Genomic DNA, 17,089 nt, shown 5'->3' with positions numbered 1-17,089 from the left:
AGACTCCAAGGTTCACTTATTTTCTCAACGAGATAAACAGAAACAATGAGGGTAAGCATGAAGCGGTGCACACTGATCTTAATCGGAGTGCTTAATGGTGTCATCATATTTTTCAACTATCATGCCATGAATAAAGAATCTCGACAGAGGTCAACAGATTTCATCCGCAGCAAGTTTGACTTTGTGAAGAAATATGTGCATCCCCAGGACCGAGACAACAATAATTATGCCAAGGATGAGCAGAAACGCATACAGCCACTGGTATGGAATGATATTCAAGGCATCCACAAGGCATTACCAGCTTATGGGAAGATGAGGAGAGTCCTGTCCAACCTCCACGATTACAAGCGCTATTTCTATCGCGAGTCGGTGTACTTTAACATTAATGGTGAAATGCTGCAGTATAAGTCGGTTCCACATGTTGGTGACAGTTACCACCTGAGGGCATTATTTGCTGACGTACTGCAGACAAATCGAAGCCTAAGAATTGGGGTGATTGGGGGTGCTCTGTCTTATCATAACGTCTGTCTGCAGAAGTCTTGTCTTTACATCGACATTGTTGCAAACTGGTTGATGAAGATACTTGACAGCGAGGTCACAGTTCACAATGCCGCCATAGGCACAACAAACAGTGACTATTTTGCCTGGTGTCTCCAACCTCATTTAGACGTAGAGAACATGGATATCATCATATGGGAACTAGCTACTGAGGATTACGTCAACCGTGATGTATACTTCAAGCACGGACTAACAAATGCCGCTTGGCCACAGGAAGAAATTACTCGTAGAATCCTAGCTCTCCCAAACAAACCATACCTCATGTATTTCAATTTCTTGTCGACAGCCAACATTCGGCAACGGGAGTGTGTCAATTCTGAGTATTTCGCCGGTCGTCATCTGGCTAAGCATTACAATGTGACTTCCATTAGCTGGTGCAATGCAATTTGTACCAAACTCTGGAAACCTGGCTTCACCCCAGATGACCTGATCTTTGCTGATAACCTGTTGAGTAAAAGGGCCCACCACCAGGGGGCGCTGTTCATCATTCACTATTTCCGCAACATCCTGGAGGAGGTGACAGAGAACTTTCTAAATCAGACACAATATAACAAAAGATACATCAAGCATCTCATTGCACTGCATGATGACTTTGTTCAGAACACCTATGGATTGGGTTCTCTACCTATCAAGACTATCAAGTCCAAAACTCATTCTAACAACATCACAGCTAAGTTTTCTCACGTGCAACTAAAGGACCCTCAATGCTGGCCGATATCTAAGCCTCAATTTGAAAGTAATCACAGTCTGGAAATCACAATGAATGAAGGTTGGGAGATTGGCTACTCATACAATGACAACTGGTACTTGAGCACTGAACCCAACCAACGCATCACCTTCAAAATAAGCATTCCTCCAAATCGGAAGAATCTCAACGCAACAATTGCCATCGCCCTTGTTACTTGTAATTACTGTGGACAAGCCCTGGTCTGGCTAAATGACCTATTTGGAGGTGCCAAACTTGTCAGTGGAAATGACAAGATACATCAGTTTGCTGTGCGTGAGATTTTCACCAATGTTCCCCCTGCTAGCTACTCAGTGACCATTAAGAGCATGGAAGAACGACCAGTCAAGATTGGTGCTGTCATGACATCTTACGAAGAGCCCAGAAACAGGACCCTGCTGATCAAAAGAAACAGTGAACAGTTTGGAGGGCCAAGAATGTGGAATAAACTCAAAGGACCAGCACTGTGATTTATGTGGAGTTTAGGACAAAAGAATTGTCTTGACCATTTAGCGTCCTAAAATGACGTTGAGCGTCATTTCCTAAATCAAGATTTTACAGAGTTCTAAATACCTAAATCAGAAACAATACAAACGAGGTACAACACCTGAAATGTAGAAAAAATTTTTGTCTCACAGATAAGATACTCCAAATAAAACTCTGACAAAAGAAGCGTCAAAGATACACAAAATGACACTATAAATAAGAAACTGACCAAAAATATTCAATTTGAATAAAATATTAGGGAATTGCAAAGATATCAAACTTGCCAACAATTCATTAAAACTATCTTTCTTAAATTTTACCTTTGTTCTGTCCCATCAAGCATTGTCAAACGTCTCTTTCTCATCTATGTACCAGTACTTTGTACAGTAATCATGCTTCCCACCATGAGAAGGACATTCATGCAGACTTCTTGCCGTCTGCTGTCAATTTGTGTTAAAGCTTGACAAATTCAAACGGACAAGATGTGCTGAATATGTTGGAAACTGAGACTGTGCCATGCTTCTTGTCATTTATGTGAATTCTTCAACTGAAAGTAATTTGTCAGATACTAATGTGATAGAGGCGTCTACTAGGAGAGAAAGTAGTTGTGATGGCGCCTGAATCTGGTATTTTTATCTTTGGCTTCTGATTTTTTTTGTACCTTTGATAAAAGTGAAAATCTGGAACAAGAGAAAAAAAACCGCACTGAATTTGAACACAGCGTGACCCAGATACATGGCCTGCTGTAGGTTCTTATGGTAATAAGTGGGTCATAATGATATCCATGGATGACACTCCATCCTACATACATGTAGGCCTACACAACCAACACCCGCCTTAGCACTGAAAAGAAAACCTCAACTCCCAAAAATTATAAGGCAACCCAAACCTAGGGGGACAGTTATGGTGTTTTATACTTGTTTTTACATGTGTATGCTTAAACTTATTATCTTTACACATATATATAACTTGGAACAGTCCAGTCCAAACCATGGTCGTAATCAGTTAGGTCAAGCCAGATGTTGGATAAGACCTCTATAATGTGAATGTTTCAAACTCAGATGAGTTACTGATCTGGCCTAACCACTTCCTGCCGGGCCCATTAATCCACTTTGATTCTGCTGGGCCGGGTGATTTTTCATTTTTTTCTGTTTTCAAAATTCTTTAAAAATTCATAACTTCATTTGCTAGATGTTTTTTACCCACACGAATGACTCTCTGGTGGCTACTCTAATCTGACAGACGACAGACAACATCTATTGATGCCCGAGTATTTCAGCCAGGCCTGCCACCTTGTGAAAAGAGCCCAGATTGTGCGGTGTTATGTAATTTTCGTTTGTTCCTGAAACCGGCACAGTGCGCAGCTGACGTCTTTTCAATGGGGCCAGATTAGCGCACGGCAGTATAGTATCGCTCATCACTGGAGAGCTGGAGTGCTTTTGTCCCCGGTGGTAATCCACTAATGCTAAATGCCACAAACAAGTCGTATACTGATTTCCACCGCTATTGACGACTGAAAAAATGAAGGCAATTGCCAGCAGCTCGGTCTTTTGTTCTGAGTCCGGCTTTTGTTACAAGGCCCAGCTCTTTTGTCCGATTTCAGGCTCCTTGACTGTACCCAAAACCGGGCTCCCCGGCAGCATATGGTTAAGGTCATATGTCCATGAGGTCACTCATCCAACATACACTGCAGCATCAATGTCCAGTCTGGTACCTCAGACAATCTTACCTGTCTAGTTCGTTTCTTGGAGCCACCCACTCTGAAAATGCCCAAAATATGCAGGGCTCTTTTTTCTAGATGACCGAAGCAAGCCTGGACCACTTGAGGTACTTTGGGTTCTTGAGGGAGTAAGCTGTTACGTCTCTCTCTGCGCTGGACATCCACCTCGGTGCTTGTGGAGAGAGACAGGGCGTCAAGGAGGGAGGTAGACGTGGAGGAAGTTGAGCCAGAGGAAGATTGTGCTAAACTTGGGATGTCCTCAACTGAACCCTAGGATAGCAAACAATAACAATTCTATTCAAATGGAAACAACTGAACATGATGTTTGTTTTTCTCTAACAAATTCCCTCAATGTGGACAATATCACATTCGATAAATAAGACGAGACGCCATCTGTTGGAAAAACAAATGGTTAAAACTTGGATCCCTGCTTTGTTGGCACACATGTAAGCTGACCATAATGCATTTATAAGCTTCAAACATCTAACATCTGCAACATGAACATGGGCGATGTCACAAAAAGTGTCTTAAACAGAGATTAAACATTCAAAACATTGTCATGACTCTCACTTTATGAAGAAAAGGTGAAAAAATGAGCAACATCAATCACATATCCCATATCAGATGTTTTGTAAGTGTGGGCGGAATCCTTTCAGAAAACAAGAAATAGCCTTGAAACCTTGAAGAAAATGTTGAACAAAAAACTTCAAATTGCTTCTGAGTTTGATAAAAGCATCACAAGAGTCTAATATTAGACTACTCAACATGGACATTGAATCGGTATTTTCAGCGTTTTATGTCAACAGACTTTGTTTTTTCAACCTTTAAACATTTTGGGGAAATCAAGGAAGTTATATCACAATTGCAGTGGTGCCTCTTTCAAGCGCACATGACGCACACATTCACAAAATTGCCACTGAAGCCAGTCTGTCACAATTCACGCTATCTGTACACAGATCAAACAAAGGCAATGAACTGGCATTTTTACAAATTATATTTGTCACTCATTGGTGCTAAAATTACATAAAGCTAATTCGTACTGCAATAACAAAACCTCGCATCTAAAGTACTTCCCTCGTGACTATTTTGTTCGTCTGCTGTCAGACTGAAATATCTCCAATTAGTTGCGAATGAATCCTGCAATTTTACACTGTACCGATGTTGACCAACGTTCCATTGTGTTTAAACAAATTGAAAATATAACCTGTGAAAACGACAGGAAGTAATAAAGATATCTGAATTCAATCAAGGTGAGCTGAAGGTCACAGCCAATCTGCTCAGGGAAATTGTAGGAGAGTAAAAAAAAGAGAAATACTGAATGAAACTAAGCATGAATGATCTGGCAGTCAGGTATCTTTCCGATTCATGATTAATTGCGGTTTTCTTGAACACATTTCCCCTGTACATGACGTCAGATGCTACGTCTGCTGTCTCGCTCCGTGACGTCAAAAATTCCTCACGCATGTTCAAGTGTCTCAGGGACATCAATCACAAACAGCACTGGTGCCCTGCAGATATGCTAAGATGTTAGTTAGACAGACGGGTTAGGCTACCGACTCTCATGGCTGCATGGTCCAGTCCTGGAGCCATTCATTGTCACTCTGCTTAATTTAACCCCTGATAGGGTTCACCAAATGAACCCATGCCATCCAATTAACTTGGGCAGTTTCCTGCAACTACTTTGACTGAAAGAATGGGAAATTTCTTGATAGATTTTCGCTCCATGAGCAGGCAGGGTCAAGGTTACATGAGATCTTATTCTCAAACAGCAGCCCAGCCATGCACTGCAGTATGCTATGAACTATGCTTTGGCCTTGCCCATATATAAATAATGAAGTACCCATCCATTACTTGCTCTTTACATGTCATCAGTTGTTTGGGGGATTGGTTTCCTAATCCATTTTTTCAGTTACTTGTAACACTTTGAATTATTTTCATGGCACTGACTGTATAGTGTACTTTGACAACCACAAATAGATCTCATGGATAGGTGGTGCGTGGCATGTGCCAGTTACCAGCCAATGTGACCACGATGTGTCCAACAGGGTGCCATGATTTGCCAAATGCATGCTCGTCTGAAATCGAAGAACGCGCACGTGAGTACAGTGCCATGGCATTTACGGCATTTCCACAGATTTGTCTTCAATATCATCTTTCTCACTTGAAAATGGCTCATTATAGGCTTGTCTGAAATTTGTCAAATCTTGACTGTTTGGAATTATTCTGTGAACCAGCTTAATCATGACAGGCGGAGTACCAGCTGGAGAGACAAGGCATGATTACAGTGACTAATGGAACATTTCCAGTGACTGCAATTATATACACTCGTTTGTGCAACATTAATCCATACTGAGTCTACAAGACACAGCTAGGCATCTCGAGGCAAGAGAAATTGTAATCAAGACACTAAATGGGCCAAATTTCATGGCTACGCCACTGTTGAGCAAAACTTCTAGCCGCAGTGTTTAGCAACTTGACAAACACCAAACAAAAAAGTAGTTGACAATCAGTAACACGCTATAAGGCCTCGTATTAACAAGTAAACTTGACTATATATACACTAAGTAATGCTCTGCTTCATGAATCTTTGAAATTGACTCTCAAGCTTTTATACAACTCATTTTTGCTTGTCAGAAAAATGCACTTACATGTAGGAACTTTGTGTGCAGTGCACCCATCATTCTATGCATACAAGGCTCCAAGCCTCCCATGATTACATTGTTAGTGAAATCCAAATTAATTTGACCATCGAGAATTCATGAGTATCTACAAGTTGACATTAATTGAGTGATTTATCTCCAAATGTATTGTTTAATCATTTTTTTGAAAAAGTTTTATGCAAAATACTTCATTGGACTCGGAGGTAAAGGACAACTACACTTTTACAGTCAACTTGTCCAATTCCCCAACAAACAAAAAGTAACCGGAATTTATAAACAATTCAGACAGAATTAAAAACACTTTTAAGTCTAGAATCTCGGATGTTGAAAAACAATGGGAATATAAGGGCCACATGAATATAAAATAACAGATAACTTAATGGTGAATATGATTATAGTACACCGAATAAAGACTTGATGTGGAAAACGTGCTCTGGCTTGCATGTAATTGATCATGTCTATGTGAATATAACGGAACTTGCATTCCATTATCCTGAAAATGGAGACTCTTACAATAAACCTTGCTCTTAATTAAAGTTGATCTGTGTTGTAATGAATGATTAATGTTGTTCATTTACTAGTAAGAGGCCCAAATTATTGTAAGACAGACCATGAAGTTGTGTCCGCTAAATGTACACTGTACGTGCTTCTGTCACGTAAGTCGTGGTAGGTAACCCAACTATGTCTAGAGTGACTCTAATAAAAAGGTGGACCACAGTTCATCTGGGTAACACAAGTGGTTGATTGATGTCAAGTTGACCATGTGAATAATCGTGAGCAAGATGAGCCTCGCCAAGCAACCATGACCAGATAATTGGATGAGACATGGCATAAATGTTTACATGATTTTCTTTTTAGTGCCGTGTTTGTTTGTGAAAACCTGAGTTTTTGTACATCATCATGTTTGGTGCACACACAGATGCAACATGTAAACATAATGGACAACATAAAATGTATGTACTATGAAGGAGAAACCTGTCCCTGTGAAAGACCATCCAATTAGTATAAATACATCAGGGAAAAAAATTCCCCTTGCCAACTACAGTAGTCAAACCAAATCCTCATGTTGCAAGATAAAATTAACATGTAACTGTTTCACCAGCAATAAGCATGAACTCCAGACAAAGCTGGCATTATTTGTGATTTCAAACAAAGCCTTTTGTTCCCTTGGCAAGACCACACAACCATCTTTGCTTATTGGCACTCTGAATGTTTGTCTTTCCTCCCACAAAGTTTGCCTGAGGTCAAGAGCATCTCCCTCATAAATTGAAGTTTTATGGCTCTCTGAATGGCTTGGATGTTCAATATCAACACTTTCTGCCCATTCATCATTCAAATCTTTTTTTTGCAGGGGAGAAAAACTTATAGTTTCTGTATGTCCATCTCTTGAGGCTGTGGAATAAAATGGCCGAGATACAGTCTTGAAAAATCTAGAGGAAAGGTGTAATGCATATGTGTGTGTTGACTGACAAGCGTGAATGGTGGACAGTGGAAAGAAAAGACCCAGAAATACAAGAAAAAATGATTATCTGGTTATTGCTGTAAAAATTGAGCATTTAAACATTGCAAGAGTGGGTAGGCCTTGGCCTTAAAAGTTGACAGTTGAATTCCAGGTTAGCCAAGCCCAACAAACATGTTTTTATTACTTAGTGGCCTTACAGTGAGGACTGGCCAGCGGAAGTCATGAGGAATTGTATTTATTTGGAGATTACTTTTTACGTTTCCTGGAGTCTGGCATGACTCCTCGCTATAAATATGACTGGCTTTGGAATGTCCTAATGTACACTGCATCGGTCAGTGTGTCATCATTCCTGCTAAGAAATCACTGGGTAAGCTACACAAACTATTCAGGTTGACTCTGGACAAGTCCCAGTTTGTTTAGTTTTATGGAGCAGAGGACAGGATGTGGCATAGTTGTGTGAAGCTCTTTACTTGGGGGTGTTGCATTCACATCAAAACAAATAAAGAAGGAGATCATTACAAATTACTATCTGCAAAATCCTACTAAAGAGTAATGCAACTTCATCTATTGTTCTTTTTTCAAATTTGGAAGAATGAGGGCTCAGATGCTATCAACTCATGCACTCAAATTTATTAAAGTTCCCCCTCGTCATACGAGTCTGGATAAAGGTTCTGTTAAGAATATCTACAACTTTTACCTTCGCTTCTGTAAAAAAAACCAGGGTTTTTGGGTCGTTATCTTTTATATCCATGAAATGTCTGTTTACTCTTGATGTTGAAGCTGACAGAAGTATGATGAAAAACTTTGTCACTTCTGCTACACTGATGTAGCTGTTCGTCCTTCAATGACTAACGATGCACAGCTTCAGGGAACTGCAGATTACTGCAAACATTGACTCCCTCCCAAGAAAGCAGTCATTCCTAGTGGTCTTTTACAATTTCGGGTATCGCTGAGGGACGTATGAGCTGTCTGTGGCAAAGTCAGAAGAACAAAGCACTTTCGTGTCTCTAGAAAATTACTATCATCACAAGATTGGGTTTTCAGAAACTACTTTTGATTTCTAGAGCATGGACACTGCTGTAAATTCATTACTTTTCACCTGGAGGGTGGAGAGTTTAGCTTTAGGGCGAAAAAATATGCTTGACACCATCTCAACTGGATTTGAGCAGCTTGACTGAAATTATGCACAGATTTAACCTATAACAGAGGAGGGTTGCTTGCTAAACCACCAAAATTATTTCATAATGCAAAGAATCAAGTAGGTATTCCTCAATATACTGAGCTGAAACTGGGTGGGACTACTGTTCAGATTTCTGGACACACAATGGACGCTAAACGAAATGTTGCTACTGTAAGCATTAATTTCATTATTGCCTGTATTGATGGATGGATACATGATGCCATTGAGTGTCCACAAAAGGTATAAAGATATTGCCTCGCAACCTACAGCTCAGTCTATCACTGTAGCAACCGTACCTTGACTTGTTTTCCTTGTTGCCTAGCCAGCAACGGTGACTGCGCCAGGTCTAGACTCTCCCGTCTCTCTTTCCGTCTTGTTGAGTGATAACGTCTTAGAGCTTTTTCATTGCCGATGCACTTCTCTAATGGGATGCCAAAGACTAACGGAGTAGATGACTCTAAGACATGAAACAGAGAGACTGCATATCATGGCCACTGTCTCTACCATCACCCTTATGTGATCAAAATACAATAATTCCTATTCATATGACCATTGTGATCACATGATTTACCATTAATACTGGATGTTTGTTCTTCATCTTGAGAAGTTTAAAGCACTATATGCAAACAGTGAACAGCCAAGGGCAATTTCAGGCGTAAGTGGGACTTTGTCATCCATTACCGACCTCACTATTATTCATGATTCATAAATGAAAAGAAGTTTTTTTTTTAAATAAAAATTGAAATAAAAAGGTTTATTTCCACTTTTGCTTGGAAACAACTTGTTCCCATATAACTAATAATGAGCTGGAAAATGTAACAACAAATTTCCACTTTTAACGTGTAATCACCCCAAACTAAAAGCAAACACAAATTGTAGAAAACAAAACCCACATACAATCAGGGCTAGCTACATCATCTGGAATGTCCGGAAACAGAATATTTCATGAGTACCAACCACCGAAACCAACTTCACTTTTATAATTTTTTCCCGTCTTGTTGAGTGATAACGTCTCTGAGCTTTTTCACTGCTGATGCACTTCTCTAATGGAATGCCAAAGACTAATGGGATAGATGACTCTGAGACATGAAACAGAGAGACTGCATATCATGGGCACTGTCTATACCATCCCTCATGAGGTTAAAATACAATAATTCCTTTCAAGAGAGGGCATGGCACCACCAAGCACCAGAGGTGGTAGCAAGTCAATTTTTGCAAATCTAAGCCAAGTCATTTGGTCCAGTTACAAGTCATTTGACCACAGGTCAAGTCAAGTCACAAGTCAATTAGATCCAAGCACAAGCAAGTCACAAGTCTTTTTGTCCAAGCACAAGTCATTTGATCACAGGTCAAGTCAAGTCAAGTCACAAGTCAATTACGTCCAAGCACAAGTCAAGTCACAAGTCTTTTTGTCCAAGTACAAGTCAAGTTGCGCTGTGTGTGATTTCAAGCCACAGCCTGGTCTTGGTTCCAAGACCTTCCATAGTTATTTCGCGATCCGAGACCCAAACCACACAGATAGGTTTTGGATATTTTGTTTAACCAGGGACAACAACAGACTATGGTAATAATGGTAGGATATGCATTATTCATATCACTTATGCAAATAAGTTATGCAAATAAACTTCAACCTGTCAATATGCATCACATTCACAAATGATGTTTTCAAACTGAAACATCAGCCAACATAATGTTTCACATTTCTTTTAAGATGCTTTGCATTAACATTATCCATAATACTAATAATAAAGCACTTATAAGGCGCACTTATTCTGTAAACATTCAGACACGCCAATCTAAGGTGGAAAACAAAACTCAATTTTGTGTTAACGATGAAACAGCTAATGAGAAACAGAATGTTTTGAGATGCTGCTGAAAATGTTTGATGTCATGTTCCTGTCTTCAATGATCAGGGAGTGAGTTCCATGTACATAAGTGAGGTGTAATGCTAGAAAAAGCTCTGTCTCCATAACTGGCCAGCCAGTTGTCAATCTATGGTCTGAGGCAGTAGCCAGGAACTTGTGATGCGTGCAGATAACCGAACTGTTTGAGCCGTGTTCAATTTTTGCCATGTCGCACATTATCGCCGGCACACAATAACGGTCGTGATCATGAATGATGTCTCCGCTCACTTTAATTGGGCCCATGTCTCCCCCAAACTGGAAATTTAAAGGATGAATGCTCAACAAGTATCTAAAATCAGGGTAGTTGTTATGGACAGAATTCCATATATGGACAACACTTGATGCCCGTATGCATAAACAATGAGACTTGTCTGAAAAAAGTGTTTTCTAAGTAAAATGTTTGGGAAGTATCTTTGCTTAATTTCACTTTTAGAACATGTTATCACTTTCTGATGGCTGTTATAACATTTTAAAGGAAAAGAAATATTGTCTGTACCTGTATATGGAACTCTTTCAGTTGTTATAAAAATAATTCATTAGCGTGTCTTAAAGACATGTTACAACCACCTAAACGAGGCCATTTTATGTGGAAATTTTTGGCCTTCGAGATCAGGACGCCATTTTTGTTTTCAATTCCAGGCTGAATGACATCATGAACTGATATGAATAATTCAATAAAAGGCTCAAACGAAGCCCAAGTCAAGTCGCAAGTCATTTTTTGCAAGTCCAAGTCAACTAACAAGTCAAAAACTGATAGTTACAAGTCAAGTCATGAGTCACAAAAATAGCGACTCCAGTCCAACTCGTTTCCAAGTCAAGTGACTCAAGTTTACAACTCTGCCAAGCACCTATTTCATATTAAGATCACATGATTTACCATTAATACTGGATGTTTGTTCTTCATCTTGAGAAGTTTAAAGTTTAAAGCATTATATACAAACAGCGAACAACCACGGGCAATTCTAGGCGGAAAAGGACTTTGTCATCTATTACCAGCCTCATTATTATTTATGATTCATAAATGAAAGGAAGTTTTTAAAAAATGAAAATGGAAGCAAAAAGGGGATGCCACCCAGTTTCATTCCCACTTTCACTTTTAAACAACTTGTTCCCGTACAACTAGTACAGCTGGAAAATGTAACAACAAATTTCCACTTTAGCATGTAATTACCCCACACTAAAAGCAACCACAAACCAAGCTCCTGTGCACACTGGCGGTGGAATGAGTTTCAAAGTGGGAGGAGGGGGCCAATTGTCAGACCATCAGGCATCAGCCATTAATAGGTTGATCCATTATGCCCTTCTGAGCTATAGGACCTGCAAAAAGTGGGAGGCCACTGGTCCCCCTGCCCCCCCCTTCCGCCGCCAGTGCCTGTGCATGTTCTGCGACTGAGTTGGATTTACAAAAATCCACTTTGGTAATGTGAGTTACCTTTTCCTTCTTTACCAAGGTCCTTCAAGCTATCCAGTACACTGTTATTCCTATGTCGTCCTCTTAGGAAACTCCCTTTCTTTGGCCGTTTGGTGAGTGGATCTGTTAAAGAGACAAGACAAAGATTTATCATTTATCAGGTGTTACATCTAAACTGAAAACAGAGACACTGAGATCTGTCTCCATCCACTATGCTAAAACCTGGGAACAAAAAACATCATGTACTAATATCAAACAACATTGCTTTGAAAATTTGTCCAAAAATTGTGAAACCTGTGAGGGTCCAAGGGTTTACAAAATATAACAAATCCTACAAATCATGACTATGCCAAAAATAAAGTAGAACAGAAGAGAAACAGATTTGATAAGAAATAATGGAGTGAAGCCATCAGGGCTTCGGTCAAAAAGCAAAGAACATGGGTTTATATTCTTGGCCTTAAAGATAAATCCTGCCATTAACCCATGCTGGGGTTTGGAGAGATGAAATGTTGCTTTCTCTTCACAGGTTTAACGCTGGTTGTCACAGTCAACAAAAGAATGCTATCTTCCAAACTACAATGAGAATGATCAAGACAAGAAGTCTTACAACATGTATTCCTACAGCTGACCAGTAAATTGATTTCCACGTCGGTACATCTATTGCAGTATTGCATATTTATTCCGCAGATTTGAATCTTTACACTTCATTCCAAAGTGAGCATTGGACCAAAACCTTGGGGTGACCAACAACTTGTTAGTGAATAGCATAAAGTGACTGCAATAGGAATTGATATATCACACCCACCATAAGCCAAAATATTGTTTGTCATTATGAGTTGCAACACATGTTTTTAAATATACACAAACTCAACAGTGTTCTAAAGATCATAGTGAATAATGTGTGAACAGTGTTATAAACTGTAACAAATTGATGTGAATGTGAAATATTCAAATATACATGTAGCAGTAAATTCCCTCTACCAGGGCTGCAGAGATACATCATGAAGTAGACGCTGAGTTGGTGGTCATTTTGTCCCCAAGAACTGCAGCTGTTCTGGAGGGAAAGTTAGAATAATTTCTGAAAATCATGACATAAAAGATGTGTCAAGTTCATTCCCAGAGGCTAGTTGTGATGTTGCTAGTGTATACAATGGACTCCTGACCACTCAAAGTAGTGACTGATATTGACCCTGTAGGCTGAATGAAAGATATATGGAGATATAGGCTAGGCAATACACAGCAAAAGGGAATATGTGTCAGTGACCGGAACACTAGAGTATACAGTATACATGTATTTACATGTAGGTCTGCGTTTCAACTCTCAAATATCACCGTGTGTGCTTTACAGCAACTATCTGGAGGCAACTCTCACAACAAGCTCCAATTAAGTATGTAAGTTGCAAGCCTTCTTAACAAATGTTTTTGATATGTGCTTTACAATAAAAAATCCTAATGTTGGAATCACTTCAAGGAGGGTGTACATGTGGAGTAAAAGACTCAAAACACAAGCGATGTTCTGAATCTTGCTTACACCTAACTTTCAGGGGTTGGTGATACATGTACCGGTATATAATTCTCTGGTCGAGTAAAACATGAACAGCTAGGTTCCACTGTGCTTTTCTTAATCGGTAAAATCTTACTAAACCTACAGGTTTTTAAGGAGAGAGTAAAAACAGGTGATGAACAAGACACATGCATTTAACTCTCTGGAGATGAGGTCCAAGAATTTGTCTTTGAACAAACTCGCAAAATCAATCTCAAAGGGAGGGGTGTGTTGGAAACTGACTGGAAAGAAACAAATTCATGCCCAGGGACACATGACCTTCTGTGAAATTGAGGCAATCACTTCGACTTGATTCTCGAAATCTCCAGGAATAAATACATCTCTGTGATTTGTCCAACCACCAGTCTAGCATGCATCACATCATTGTCACATTGACTGAGTGGCTCATCTCAACAGGTTAGACTTTCCCGAGGACTTCATAAAACAGCTGGCAGATTCAATGGGATCAGCTGCAAAAGACTATGGATTTACGTCAGCAATATTTCTCTGCTTCAATTTGTTGTGCAAAGACTAGCAGTCATAAATTTCCCTGGAAACAAATACGTCAGCCATCAGGATGACAGGTGTAGCAATGAAATAATGAGTTCCGAGAGGTCTTATAAAAACATCTGTGGTGTTGTACTTTAATTAACAAGCATTTTTACAAGGTTCAGAGTTTCCAGGTTATGACTTTTTTCCAAAAATGAACTTCCATGGCCTCTTTGTAAAACTCCACATTGTAATAAAAGTTCAAAGACACAGTGTCAGCACCCCACCAACAGTTGCTCCTCTCGGGGAGTATACTAACAGAAGGAATCTGTGAATAAACTGAGTACAGTAATGTGTGCCTTAAGTATACATGTACAGGTATGTAAGGGCTTTCATAACACAGCCACAACTACTGATGTCTGCAGTTCATTGTGAATGTATACATGAGATGCTTTCTGGTAGCACCGTGTGATAGATCTTGTGATTGACATGTGTTTTTGTGATTTTTGGAACCTATTAACTCTGGATTTTAACCAGCACGCTCCATTTCTTCCTCCTGAAATGTATCGGTCCTCTGGGTTTTCATTCCACCAAAATCCTGATCCTGTTCAGCTGAGTCAACTCACCATTAACCCAATGATGCAGAATTCCTCTGCAAGAAATCAACTTCTAGAAATTACTGCAACCAGCACCCCCCCCTTAAAAGAAAGAAAAACAAGCTGGCCGCCTCTAGCTCTTGAAAATTACCAGCCACTCATTATATTACACCACAGCCTCAGGCACAGAAAACAAAACCCGAATACAATCAGGGCTAGCTTCATCATCTGGAATGTCTGGAAACAGAATATTTCGTGACCACCAACCACCCAAACCAACTTCACTTTTATTATTTTTTTCCCCAGGGCTCTGGGAATATTAGCAGGTAGCCAACATTACTAATGGGGCAATTTCCAGAACAAATTAGAGCCAATTTACTGGAGGATCAAGCTTGCTGCTAGTAATTGTAACAGTGATGCAAAGGCATGATGGGACATCCCCTGAGAAGTCGTCAATTACATTTCGGACTTGATAAACCTTCCAAGTATCCATTACCCATTTCAACTTGAAATCATTCACCTCGGGTATATCCTCTTAATTAACATTTAACAATGGCCTAATTTCACAGTGGTGCACAAATACAGAAATTCCTAATCCCATTAAATTATCAATTTTGGGCTCTTTCGGCCAAGAACAAAACTTGAATTGAGTTAGCAAAGAGACTCAATGTGTGTAAGTCAAAAGCCAAGACTAAGAAGCACAAAACGCTGAAGCATCATCCTAAAGGCAGCTAAGCTTGAGGAAAGTAATCCATCCCTCACATTGCCCTGGAACAATTTCATCAAACGCTGATCAGAATACAACATATCTGTTTATTTAAATATAATTTACACCACAATACATTAATTGTTTATAATTCTTTGAAGTCATCCATTAAAAGATCAAAATCGTTCACGGAACAAGTGTCACAAACAAATGCAGGAAGGAATCAAGACATTCACAGATCATAAATGTTGGACAGCATACAAATTATAAAGCACAGTAGAATTGTTGGTGTTAACTTTTTAGAGCAGCTGAGGAACAGTGCCATCGAAAAACAATTAGCAATAAGGCTTGAGGAGAAGGCTATGCCCCATTGCCTACTGGATGATCTGCTAGGTCTCGATGCTTACAGGACACTGCCTGTTATTGGATAAGGACTCCAACCCAAGGCAGCGTGAATCATTTCATTTTGCTGGGGATTTTGTTCTTTCTCTCTCTCTCTCTCCTGGTGAGTTGGCTTTAGATTGCACTTTTTGGGTGGGGATCACATCCACTGACTTTGCGACTGCACTTTTTGTAACCAAGTTCAATTACCGAGCAGGTACGATAAGTCAACCCATCTGGTGTTGAGTTCAATATGAATTCCCACACACTTCAAATTCTTTTCAAAAGTCCCAGTTCTTTTGTTGTTTTTTGCTAACAATATCCCCAGTAAGTAATAAACCACTGTTGTGGAGGCACAGTAAGTACTGAATGTTTGCGTGCAGGTGATCCGTGTACATTATGGATGTCACAATGCATGTAATCCCATGAATGATGTGGCACTAAAATCCTGGCATCTACTCCTCATGGGTTTATACTTCCTGAAATACACACACATTGCACCATTTACAAATTCTAAAGTGCATTTTCTGGTTGTAAAAAATCTATGAACATTGTCACTGAAATTTACAGACCAACAATAAAGAATGTTTAAAAGTTTCACGTCGTTGAGAATTGCAAGATGAAATTACTTCCAAAACAATTAATTATGAATTCAGTCAATAAAATGATTGCAGTTAATTTCATTTCATATCTCGAATGATTTCGAGAAAGGTTTAAGGGCTTTTCAGTAGTGAATACAGCATTTTTGTTGAAGAAATATATAGGAACACAATGATTCTCGGATTTCAATCCTTGCATACATGTACATGTATGTGTAGGCCTGGGCATCACTATTGAGAAGATGGCTAATTTATTCAAATGTGAGAATATTCAGAAAGATCATTACACTTGAAATATTGCACGCAGGACGGTGATGAACCAGTTCAGCTATTTAATCATGGATACCCAGATTACACGCTACCCCCATCCAGCGTGGAAATTACACCTGCACCGTACCTATGTGATGGTCCGATGTTTGACTTTATTACGTGTGATGCCTGCAAGCTTCCAAAATTAAGGTGTGATCATCACACCCTGGCCCACGCATGAGGACTCCCTGTAGCTCTTGCCTGCGTCAAAATAACCATTCCCGAGACAGCTACGGTACCTTGGGATGTGCTGAAGTGCACACGTTTGTGTATATTCAATGGGAAATTGCTTTTAGTGGGCATGTGCACACAACCCTCTTGTGGCTACTTTGCTAGCATTTAAATGCGAGTGCATTTCATC

The 17,089-nt window shown here is 39.7% G+C and overlaps 2 protein-coding genes across 5 annotated transcripts in view; one reads left to right on the top strand and one right to left on the bottom strand.

The window, feature by feature from the left end:
* arhgap6 (Rho GTPase activating protein 6) overlaps positions 1-17,089 on the bottom strand; it is an 89,475-nt gene that overhangs the window by 12,235 nt on the left and 60,151 nt on the right. For all 4 annotated transcript variants that reach the window (XM_022247375.2, XM_087131439.1, XM_022247374.2 and 1 more), the window contains 3 exons: positions 12,127-12,228; positions 9,087-9,247; positions 3,498-3,758 (listed from right to left, as the gene is read on the bottom strand). In XM_022247375.2, coding sequence (XP_022103067.1) covers positions 3,498-3,758; positions 9,087-9,247; positions 12,127-12,228 — 524 coding nt within the window. The remainder of the gene's footprint in view (positions 1-3,497; positions 3,759-9,086; positions 9,248-12,126; positions 12,229-17,089) is intronic.
* Positions 22-2,165, top strand: LOC147800195 (uncharacterized). The gene has a single exon (XM_087131466.1). The coding sequence runs from the start codon at positions 46-48 to the stop codon at positions 1,750-1,752; it is 1,707 nt and encodes a 568-aa protein (XP_086987592.1). The 5' UTR covers positions 22-45; the 3' UTR covers positions 1,753-2,165.

The sequence above is a fragment of the Acanthaster planci genome, linkage group LG02 (assembly GCF_054643075.1).
Source record: "Acanthaster planci isolate LZ-2023a linkage group LG02, COTS_SCS, whole genome shotgun sequence".
Taxonomy (NCBI): domain Eukaryota; kingdom Metazoa; phylum Echinodermata; class Asteroidea; order Valvatida; family Acanthasteridae; genus Acanthaster; species Acanthaster planci.
The sequence above is the reverse complement of the archived record's forward strand: the minus strand, read 5'-3'. Positions and strand labels throughout refer to the sequence as shown.

Excerpts from the sequence above, each read along its gene's own strand:
- LOC147800195 (XM_087131466.1), top strand. The coding sequence starts at position 46 with ATGAGGGTAAGCATGAAGCGGTGCACACTGATCTTAATCGGAGTGCTT.